This window comes from Saccoglossus kowalevskii, chromosome 3 (genome assembly GCF_978046115.1).
Source record: "Saccoglossus kowalevskii chromosome 3, keSacKowa6.1, whole genome shotgun sequence".
NCBI lineage: Eukaryota > Metazoa > Hemichordata > Enteropneusta > Harrimaniidae > Saccoglossus > Saccoglossus kowalevskii.
The window spans coordinates 3,608,681-3,621,169 of record NC_140643.1 but is presented as its reverse complement, the minus strand read 5'-3'; the positions used below and the strand labels follow the sequence as shown (position 1 = coordinate 3,621,169).

Here is a 12,489-nt window from a genome sequence, read left to right as displayed (position 1 = left end):
TATAACCACTGACTGTATGGGGAATAGCATGAGTGTACAGATGACATCTTATAATGTCAAAGGTTGAGATATATAACCACTGACTGTATGGGGAATAGCATGAGTGTACAGATGGCATCTTATAATGTCAAAGGTTGAGATATATAACCACTGACTGTATGGGGAATAGCATGAGTGTACAGATGGCATCTTATAATGTCAAAGGTTGAGATATATAACCACTGACTGTATGGGGAATAGCATGAGTGTACAGATGGCATCTTATAATGTCAAAGGTTGAGATATATAACCACTGACTGTATGGGGAATAGCATGAGTGTACAGATGACATCTTATAATGTCAAAGGTTGAGATATATAACCACTGACTGTATGGGGAATAGCATGAGTGTACAGATGACATCTTATAATGTCAAAGGTTGAGATATATAACCACTGACTGTATGGGGAATAGCATGAGTGTACAGATGACATCTTATAATGTCAAAGGTTGAGATATATAACCACTGACTGTATGGGGAATAGCATGAGTGTACAGATGACATCTTATAATATCAAAGGTTGAGATATATAACCACTGACTGTATGGGGAATAGCATGAGTGTACAGATGGCATCTTATAATGTCAAAAGTTGAGATATATAACCACTGACTGTATGGGGAATAGCATGAGTGTACAGATGGCATCTTATAATGTCAAAAGTTGAGATATATAACCACTGACTGTATGGGGAATAGCATGAGTGTACAGATGACATCTTATAATGTCGAAGGTTGAGATATATAACCACTGACTGTATGGGGAATAGCATGAGTGTACAGATGACATCTTATAATGTCAAAGGTTGAGATATATAACCACTGACTGTATGGGGAATAGCATGAGTGTACAGATGACATCTTATAATGTCAAAGGATGAGTGCATGCATACACTTTTTACAGCAATAACAGATAACTCTAGTTATTATTACCAACTTTATTACTGAGATTAATCAACAAAAGATCTATTGTATACTTTGTCATTCACTCATTTGCTTGATTTTTCATGAAAGAAATAACTTAAAGTTGATATTTTGGGTGTGTATATAGCTCAGGAAGTAGTCCATCTCATTGCCAACACCAAATGTTTCCTCTTTAATAAAAATGCACAAAGATGCAAGGTCTGTTGTATACAAGTATTGCAGGTTTTCAGAATATACCAATAATACAATGGTGGTTTACAAGTTATGCAAGTTTTACTAGTGGCTTACAATCTGCATAGTAATCGCATATAAAAACAACTGAAGCAGCTTACAAACTGCATGAAAACAAAGTGACAAATGTGAGTTTGTGGGATTAAATATGCTGACAGAACAATAAGTCACAAGACCAAAAAAATGAGTGGTATATCTGTGTCATTTGTTTCTTTTAAAATGCAAAACTTTAAATGCCACTTGTAAATTGCCACATTATACAAAACTTAAAATAAAAGTTAAAAAGAAAAAAAAAACGTTTTTAATCATCTTCTTCCTCTTGTTTACCTTTATTTTGTCTTAATATGTCACCAGGGCTAGGATATGGTCTTTGCTGGAAGAGAGGTCCATTCGCTGTAGTATCAACACCTGTCTTAGCATCACCATGTCGGGCTAGACCTGATGACCAGTTTCCCCTGAGGATAGAATTTCACAAATTGTTATCAATATACAATGAATTACACAATAAACAAGTGATGACACAGTACATGTATACCCATGTGTCCTATGATATGTATTTATACAACAAACAAGTGATGACACAGTACATGTATACCCATGTGTCCTATGATATGTATCTATACAACAAACAAGTGATGACACAGTACATGTATACCCATGTGTCCTATGATATGTATCTATACAACAAACAAGTGATGACACAGTACATGTATACCCATGTGTCCTATGATATGTATCTATACAACATACAAGTGATGACACAGTACATGTATACCCATATGTCCTATGATATGTATCTATACAACAAACAAGTGATGACACAGTACATGTATACCCTGTGTCCTATGATATGTATCTATACAACAAACAAGTGATGACACAGTACATGTATACCCATGTGTCCTATGATATGTATCTATACAACAAACAAGTGATGACACAGTACATGTATACCCATGTGTCCTATGATATGTATCGATACAACAAACAAGTGATGACACAGTACATGTATACCCATGTGTCCTATGATATGTATTTATACAACAAACAAGTGATGACACAGTACTTGTATACCCATGTGTCCTATGATATGTATCTATACAACAAACAAGTGATGACACAGTACATGTACATGTATACCCATGTGTCCTATGATATGCATCTATACAACAAACAAGTGATGACACAGTACATGTATACCCATGTGTCCTATGATATGTATTTATACAACAAACAAGTGATGACACAGTACATGTATACCCATGTGTCCTATGATATGTATCTATACAACAAACAAGTGATGACACAGTACATGTATACCCATGTGTCCTATGATATGTATCTATACAACAAACAAGTGATGACACAGTACATGTATACCCATGTGTCCTATGATATGTATCTATACAACATACAAGTGATGACACAGTACATGTATACCCATATGTCCTATGATATGTATCTATACAACAAACAAGTGATGACACAGTACATGTATACCCATGTGTCCTATGATATGTATCTATACAACAAACAAGTGATGACACAGTACATGTATACCCATGTGTCCTATGATATGTATCTATACAACAAACAAGTGATGACACAGTACATGTATACCCATGTGTCCTATGATATGTATCGATACAACAAACAAGTGATGACACAGTACATGTATACCCATGTGTCCTATGATATGTATTTATACAACAAACAAGTGATGACACAGTACTTGTATACCCATGTGTCCTATGATATGTATCTATACAACAAACAAGTGATGACACAGTACATGTACATGTATACCCATGTGTCCTATGATATGCATCTATACAACAAACAAGTGATGACACAGTACATGTATACCCATGTGTCCTATGATATGTATTTATACAACAAACAAGTGATGACACAGTACATGTATACCCATGTGTCCTATGATATGTATCTATACAACAAACAAGTGATGACACAGTACATGTATACCCATGTGTCCTATGATATGTATCTATACAACAAACAAGTGATGACACAGTACATGTATACCCATGTGTCCTATGATATGTATCTATACAACAAACAAGTGATGACACAGTACATGTATACCCATGTGTCCTATGATATGTATCTATACAACAAACAAGTGATGACACAGTACATGTATACCCATGTGTCCTATGATATGTATCTATACAACAAACAAGTGATGACACAGTACATGTATACCCATGTGTCCTATGATATGTATCTATACAACAAACAAGTGATGACACAGTACATGTATACCCATGTGTCCTATGATATGTATCTATACAACAAACAAGTGATGACACAGTACTTGTATACCCATGTGTCCTATGATATGTATTTATACAACAAACAAGTGATGACACAGTACATGTATACCCATGTGTCCTATGATATGTATCTATACAACAAACAAGTGATGACACAGTACTTGTATACCCATGTGTCCTATGATATGTATTTATACAACAAACAAGTGATGACACAGTACATGTATACCCGTGTGTCCTATGATATGTATTTATACAACAAACAAGTGATGACACAGTACATGTATACCCATGTGTCCTATGATATGTATCTATACAACAAACAAGTGATGACACAGTACATGTATACCCATGTGTCCTATGATATGTATCTATACAACAAACAAGTGATGACACAGTACATGTATACCCATGTGTCCTATGATATGTATCTATACAACAAACAAGTGATGACACAGTACATGTATACCCATGTGTCCTATGATATGTATCTATACAACAAACAAGTGATGACACAGTACATGTATACCCATGTGTCCTATGATATGTATCGATACAACAAACAAGTGATGACACAGTACATGTATACCCATGTGTCCTATGATATGTATTTATACAACAAACAAGTGATGACACAGTACTTGTATACCCATGTGTCCTATGATATGTATCTATACAACAAACAAGTGATGACACAGTACATGTATACCCATGTGTCTTATGATATGTATCTATACAACATACAAGTGATGACACAGTACATGTATACCCATGTGTCCTATGATATGTATCTATACAACAAACAAGTGATGACACAGTACATGTATACCCATGTGTCCTATATGTATCTATACAACAAACAAGTGATGACACAGTACATGTATACCCATGTGTCCTATGATATGTATCTATACAACAAACAAGTGATGACACAGTACATGTATACCCATGTGTCCTATGATATGTATCTATACAACAAACAAGTGATGACACAGTACATGTATACCCATGTGTCCTATGATATGTATCGATACAACAAACAAGTGATGACACAGTACATGTATACCCATGTGTCCTATGATATGTATTTATACAACAAACAAGTGATGACACAGTACTTGTATACCCATGTGTCCTATGATATGTATCTATACAACAAACAAGTGATGACACAGTACATGTACATGTATACCCATGTGTCCTATGATATGCATCTATACAACAAACAAGTGATGACACAGTACATGTATACCCATGTGTCCTATGATATGTATTTATACAACAAACAAGTGATGACACAGTACATGTATACCCATGTGTCCTATGATATGTATCTATACAACAAACAAGTGATGACACAGTACATGTATACCCATGTGTCCTATGATATGTATCTATACAACAAACAAGTGATGACACAGTACATGTATACCCATGTGTCCTATGATATGTATTTATACAACAAACAAGTGATGACACAGTACATGTATACCCATGTGTCCTATGATATGTATCTATACAACAAACAAGTGATGACACAGTACATGTATACCCATGTGTCCTATGATATGTATCTATACAACAAACAAGTGATGACACAGTACATGTATACCCATGTGTCCTATGATATGTATCTATACAACAAACAAGTGATGACACAGTACATGTATACCCATGTGTCCTATGATATGTATCTATACAACAAACAAGTGATGACACAGTACATGTATACCCATGTGTCCTATGATATGTATCTATACAACAAACAAGTGATGACACAGTACATGTATACCCATGTGTCCTATGATATGTATCTATACAACAAACAAGTGATGACACTGTACATGTATACCCATGTGTCCTATGATATGTATCTATACAACAAACAAGTGATGACACAGTACATGTATACCCATGTGTCCTATGATATGTATCTATACAACAAACAAGTGATGACACAGTACTTGTATACCCATGTGTCCTATGATATGTATTTATACAACAAACAAGTGATGACACAGTACATGTATACCCATGTGTCCTATGATATGTATCTATACAACAAACAAGTGATGACACAGTACTTGTATACCCATGTGTCCTATGATATGTATTTATACAACAAACAAGTGATGACACAGTACATGTATACCCATGTGTCCTATGATATGTATTTATACAACAAACAAGTGATGACACAGTACATGTATACCCATGTGTCCTATGATATGTATCTATACAACAAACAAGTGATGACACAGTACATGTATACCCATGTGTCCTATGATATGTATCTATACAACAAACAAGTGATGACACAGTACATGTATACCCATGTGTCCTATGATATGTATCTATACAACAAACAAGTGATGACACAGTACATGTATACCCATGTGTCCTATGATATGTATCTATACAACAAACAAGTGATGACACAGTACATGTATACCCATGTGTCCTATGATATGTATCGATACAACAAACAAGTGATGACACAGTACATGTATACCCATGTGTCCTATGATATGTATTTATACAACAAACAAGTGATGACACAGTACTTGTATACCCATGTGTCCTATGATATGTATCTATACAACAAACAAGTGATGACACAGTACATGTATACCCATGTGTCCTATGATATGTATCTATACAACATACAAGTGATGACACAGTACATGTATACCCATGTGTCCTATGATATGTATCTATACAACAAACAAGTGATGACACAGTACATGTATACCCATGTGTCCTATATGTATCTATACAACAAACAAGTGATGACACAGTACATGTATACCCATGTGTCCTATGATATGTATCTATACAACAAACAAGTGATGACACAGTACATGTATACCCATGTGTCCTATGATATGTATCTATACAACAAACAAGTGATGACACAGTACATGTATACCCATGTGTCCTATGATATGTATCGATACAACAAACAAGTGATGACACAGTACATGTATACCCATGTGTCCTATGATATGTATTTATACAACAAACAAGTGATGACACAGTACTTGTATACCCATGTGTCCTATGATATGTATCTATACAACAAACAAGTGATGACACAGTACATGTACATGTATACCCATGTGTCCTATGATATGCATCTATACAACAAACAAGTGATGACACAGTACATGTATACCCATGTGTCCTATGATATGTATTTATACAACAAACAAGTGATGACACAGTACATGTATACCCATGTGTCCTATGATATGTATCTATACAACAAACAAGTGATGACACAGTACATGTATACCCATGTGTCCTATGATATGTATCTATACAACAAACAAGTGATGACACAGTACATGTATACCCATGTGTCCTATGATATGTATTTATACAACAAACAAGTGATGACACAGTACATGTATACCCATGTGTCCTATGATATGTATCTATACAACAAACAAGTGATGACACAGTACATGTATACCCATGTGTCCTATGATATGTATCTATACAACAAACAAGTGATGACACAGTACATGTATACCCATGTGTCCTATGATATGTATCGATACAACAAACAAGTGATGACACAGTACATGTATACCCATGTGTCCTATGATATGTATTTATACAACAAACAAGTGATGACACAGTACTTGTATACCCATGTGTCCTATGATATGTATCTATACAACAAACAAGTGATGACACAGTACATGTATACCCATGTGTCCTATGATATGTATCTATACAACATACAAGTGATGACACAGTACATGTATACCCATGTGTCCTATGATATGTATCTATACAACAAACAAGTGATGACACAGTACATGTATACCCATGTGTCCTATATGTATCTATACAACAAACAAGTGATGACACAGTACATGTATACCCACGTGTCCTATGATATGTATCTATACAACAAACAAGTGATGACACAGTACATGTATACCCATGTGTCCTATGATATGTATCTATACAACAAACAAGTGATGACACAGTACATGTATACCCATGTGTCCTATGATATGTATCGATACAACAAACAAGTGATGACACAGTACATGTATATCCATGTGTCCTATGATATGTATTTATACAACAAACAAGTGATGACACAGTACTTGTATACCCATGTGTCCTATGATATGTATCTATACAACAAACAAGTGATGACACAGTACATGTACATGTATACCCATGTGTCCTATGATATGCATCTATACAACAAACAAGTGATGACACAGTACATGTATACCCATGTGTCCTATGATATGTATTTATACAACAAACAAGTGATGACACAGTACATGTATACCCATGTGTCCTATGATATGTATCTATACAACAAACAAGTGATGACACAGTACATGTATACCCATGTGTCCTATGATATGTATCTATACAACAAACAAGTGATGACACAGTACATGTATACCCATGTGTCCTATGATATGTATTTATACAACAAACAAGTGATGACACAGTACATGTATACCCATGTGTCCTATGATATGTATCTATACAACAAACAAGTGATGACACAGTACATGTATACCCATGTGTCCTATGATATGTATCTATACAACAAACAAGTGATGACACAGTACATGTATACCCATGTGTCCTATGATATGTATCTATACAACAAACAAGTGATGACACAGTACATGTATACCCATGTGTCCTATGATATGTATCTATACAACAAACAAGTGATGACACAGTACATGTATACCCATGTATCCTATGATATGTATCTATACAACAAACAAGTGATGACACAGTACATGTATACCCATGTGTCCTATGATATGTATCTATACAACAAACAAGTGATGACACAGTACATGTATACCCATGTGTCCTATGATATGTATCTATACAACAAACAAGTGATGACACAGTACATGTATACCCATGTGTCCTATGATATGTATTTATACAACAAACAAGTGATGACACAGTACATGTATACCCATGTGTCCTATGATATGTACAAATGTATCTATACAACAAACAAGTGATGACACAGTACATGTATACCCATGTGTCCTATGATATGTATCTATACAACAAACAAGTGATGACACAGTACATGTATACCCATGTGTCCTATGATATGTATCTATACAACAAACAAGTGATGACACAGTACATGTATACCCATGTATCCTATGATATGTATCTATACAACAAACAAGTGATGACACAGTACATGTATACCCATGTGTCCTATGATATGTATCTATACAACAAACAAGTGATGACACAGTACATGTATACCCATGTGTCCTATGATATGTATCTATACAACAAACAAGTGATGACACAGTACATGTATACCCATGTGTCCTATGATATGTATCTATACAACAAACAAGTGATGACACAGTACATGTATACCCATGTGTCCTATGATATGTATTTATACAACAAACAAGTGATGACACAGTACATGTATACCCATGTGCCCTATGATATGTATCTATACAACAAACAAGTGATGACACAGTACATGTATACCCATGTGTCCTATGATATGTATTTATACAACAAACAAGTATTTTTACAAACTGAACAATTACAAGTCAGCCATCTTGGATCAAACCATGATAGGAACATGCACTTATCCCATGACATACTACATGTATGTGTATACAATGCATACACAGCTACATAAATGTCAGTGATACGTGATATACGAGTTATTTAAAATATATCAGAAGACTATTTTCACTCCTTCCAACTATCCTAAGTTTCTCAAAAACTGAAGTTACATGTACATGAAATTAAATGTCAATATCAGAGACAAGCACATCTTTGTTTATCACAATATTACACGATCTTTCACACTGGACAGACTAAAATCAAACTCGTGCAAGAATTGAAAATAGGTTTGATAGTATTTGGAATAATATTACACACATAAAGTATTAATTTGAACAATATCACCGCCAATATACAATATCCCTCATACATGTATACTTGTTAGTTCATCATTTATTAGGGAGCATGGCACAAACAGCCAATTGTAGCTTGAATCAAATTTATAAATTAAATTACATCAATGGTAGTACAGTGGCCACTCGCTAATTTGCGGATGTCAGGATCCTAGCAAAAACGGTGACTTAATTATCAAACTTGCGGTCATACCGAGGTGTCTTGTGAAGGGGGAGACTGGCTTATGCATTGAAAATGAATAAACAACATTACAACATTGAAGTCAACATAGATTGAACTCATTGCAGTGAATTTTATAGAGCTTTATCATAGCGAACCGGTCGTGAAGTACACCTGAGATAAGCAACAACGCAAATGGCAGCCAGTCAGCCATTTTAAATCAAATCATAATGTCTACAACATTCATTTTAAAGTTTCAGACAGTTTCAGATGGTTTTTATTGTTACCCTTACCACATCACTAAATTTGAATTCTTTCACACATTATAGTGCCTGTGTGTACAATGTAAATGTTTTCTGTAAATATGAAGGATTTATATACATTACATTTCAACAAGTCATTGAAAATAACACAGTCCCCGTTAAATTTTTGAAAGTTCTCTTTGTGCTCGTCATATTAAAGCGGAGGGGTTGTTGCGAGTGTGTCCTTGAAAGTTGAGTTCCAAGTGGCGTATACAACAGATTGTTTATTTGCATCAAAACACGTGTTTCGTGAAGTAGTAATATGGCCAAAAATAAAAACAGCTGTTATTCGGCCATCTTTGATCTGATTATGAAACACACTGATATGTATGATGTATGTGCCAAATACAAATGAAAATGGTACATAAATTGTGGAAATATAGTTGTATGGCCAAAAAGTCAGATGGCTGTCAATCAGCCATTCTTGACCAGATTTTGAAACAAATTGTCATGGACATGCATCCTAACATGTATAAAGTACATGTATGTGCCAAATTTGAATGAAAACTGACAGAGCACGTCCAAGATACCGCATAAAAAAACAAACAAGATGGCTGCCAGTCGACCATCTTTAATCCAATTGCGAAATAAATCGTCATGGACATGTATCCTAACATGTATAAACTTTGTACCAAGTTTGAATAACAACTAACAAAGCATGTCCAAAATACAACATTTTCAAAAAACAAGATGGCTGCCAGTCGGCCATTTTCAATCAAATTGCTAAACCACTGCATGTGCATATGTCCCAAATAAGGTACTAGGCACATGCAAAGAATGAACGTAATCGGTCCACAGGATTCTGAAATATGACTCTGGACAGGCTGACGCACTGAAGGACAGACACACGAACGGACGGACAGACAGACTCAGAAACTCATGGACGGTCGAGACATGTATCCTAACATGTATGATCTATGTACTAAGTTTGAATGAAAACTGACAAAGCATGTCCAAAATACAACATTTAAAAAAAAAAGATGGCTGCAAGTCGGCCATTTTGAATCGAATCGTTAAACCACTGCATGTGCATATGTCCCACATAAAGTACTCGGCACATGCAAAGAATGAACGGAATCGGTCCAAGGGGATTCTGAGATATGACTTCGGACGGACACACGATCGCACGGAGACCGGATTATAAGTCCCCGTTTTCGGACTTCTACTGAGTAGAGTAAACTCTGAACTGGAAGACATTAATCTGTGACCATACATACCTTGGGGTATCGGAATATGCACTAGGATCCATGGGATCCAACTCTTCAGACTCGGCTTTTCTTTTATGTTGACCTATGCAATAAAAACACATTCCCAATAACTGACAACAAGTATAAGATAAGTTGGCATGCAATTAAAAACAAAATACTGTAATTAACTAAAATTGTTATTATGAATAAAGGCTAGTATAAAGAAATTATGTGCACAAATTTATGTCATCCAATCACACTGAGAGCAAAATTGTTTTATTGTATAAAGTAAATAATTATAATATACCCCTTTGAATGTTAAAGTATGGTGCACTACGCCCTTTTTCTTTTCTGTCTGAGTCACGGATTGGTCCTCCTTTACTACCCTGTAATAAACAAGCCATGCATGGCACAATCCCAGTTAGTTATCAAATTTAAGATATATAGTTTTGTTTATAGTAATATAGCTGGAATATAACCATGTCAGGAGTATGATTTTTTAACATTAAAATGATTGACATTTGTATCTGATCGTCAAAAAAGTACTTGTCCATATTGAGAGATATTGCTCTGGAACAGCATTCAAAATCAGCCATTTTGATTACATGTATATATATATTAACATGATGTATAATGAATATATAAAATTTGAATATAATCAATCAAAGCATTTAAGAGATATGGCTCTAGAAGCCCAATCATTAAAACAAAATGGCCACCAGTCAACCATTTTGAATCCAATCTGAAAACAAGCAGCCTCTCGGCTGAGATAGCTCCGCTGTTAGCAATGCACATTTCAATTAAAGAACAGAAGATATCATTAGAAAATGAACAATATGCATAGTATCAATGCTATGGGACTTGCTGTTTTCAACAAGAATTCAAAAATATAATTTTTCACCATAAACGATTGTGGTTTTTAACAAGAAGTCGAAAATATCACTTTTTACAAAAATGACAAAAATATTCATCAAAATTAGAGAATTGAAGATATCATCATGAAATGAACAAATTTGAGAGTGGTCCACATGTAGTACATATATATGTAATATCAAAGCAATTGGACTTGCGCTTTTTAACAAGAAGTTGAAAATATCACTTTTTACCAAAAATGACAAAAATATTCACCAAAATTAGAAAATTAAAGATATCATTACAAAATGAACAACTCTGAGAGAGGTCCACATGTAGTACCTATATATGTAATATCAAAGCAATTGGACTTGCGGTTTTTAACAAGAAGTTTAAAATATCACTTTTTACCAAAAATGACAAAAATATTCACCAAAATTAGAGAATTAAAGATATCATTACAAAATGAACAAATCTGAGAGAGGACCACATGTAGTATCTATATACGTAATATCAAAGCAATTGGACTTGCGGT

The 12,489-nt window shown here is 34.6% G+C and overlaps 1 protein-coding gene across 1 annotated transcript in view; it reads right to left on the bottom strand.

Annotated features, from left to right (window-relative positions):
- Nucleotides 1-956: 956 nt before the first annotated feature.
- The window catches only part of LOC100371217 (polyglutamine-binding protein 1-like), a 37,828-nt gene continuing 26,295 nt past the window's right edge, over nt 957-12,489 (bottom strand). Inside the window, exons 5-7 of the mRNA XM_085496696.1 lie at nt 11,410-11,488; nt 11,133-11,205; nt 957-1,648 (exon numbers count right to left, since the gene is read on the bottom strand). Of these exons, the coding sequence (XP_085352822.1) occupies nt 1,495-1,648; nt 11,133-11,205; nt 11,410-11,488 (306 nt within the window). The 3' untranslated portion in view covers nt 957-1,494. The remainder of the gene's footprint in view (nt 1,649-11,132; nt 11,206-11,409; nt 11,489-12,489) is intronic.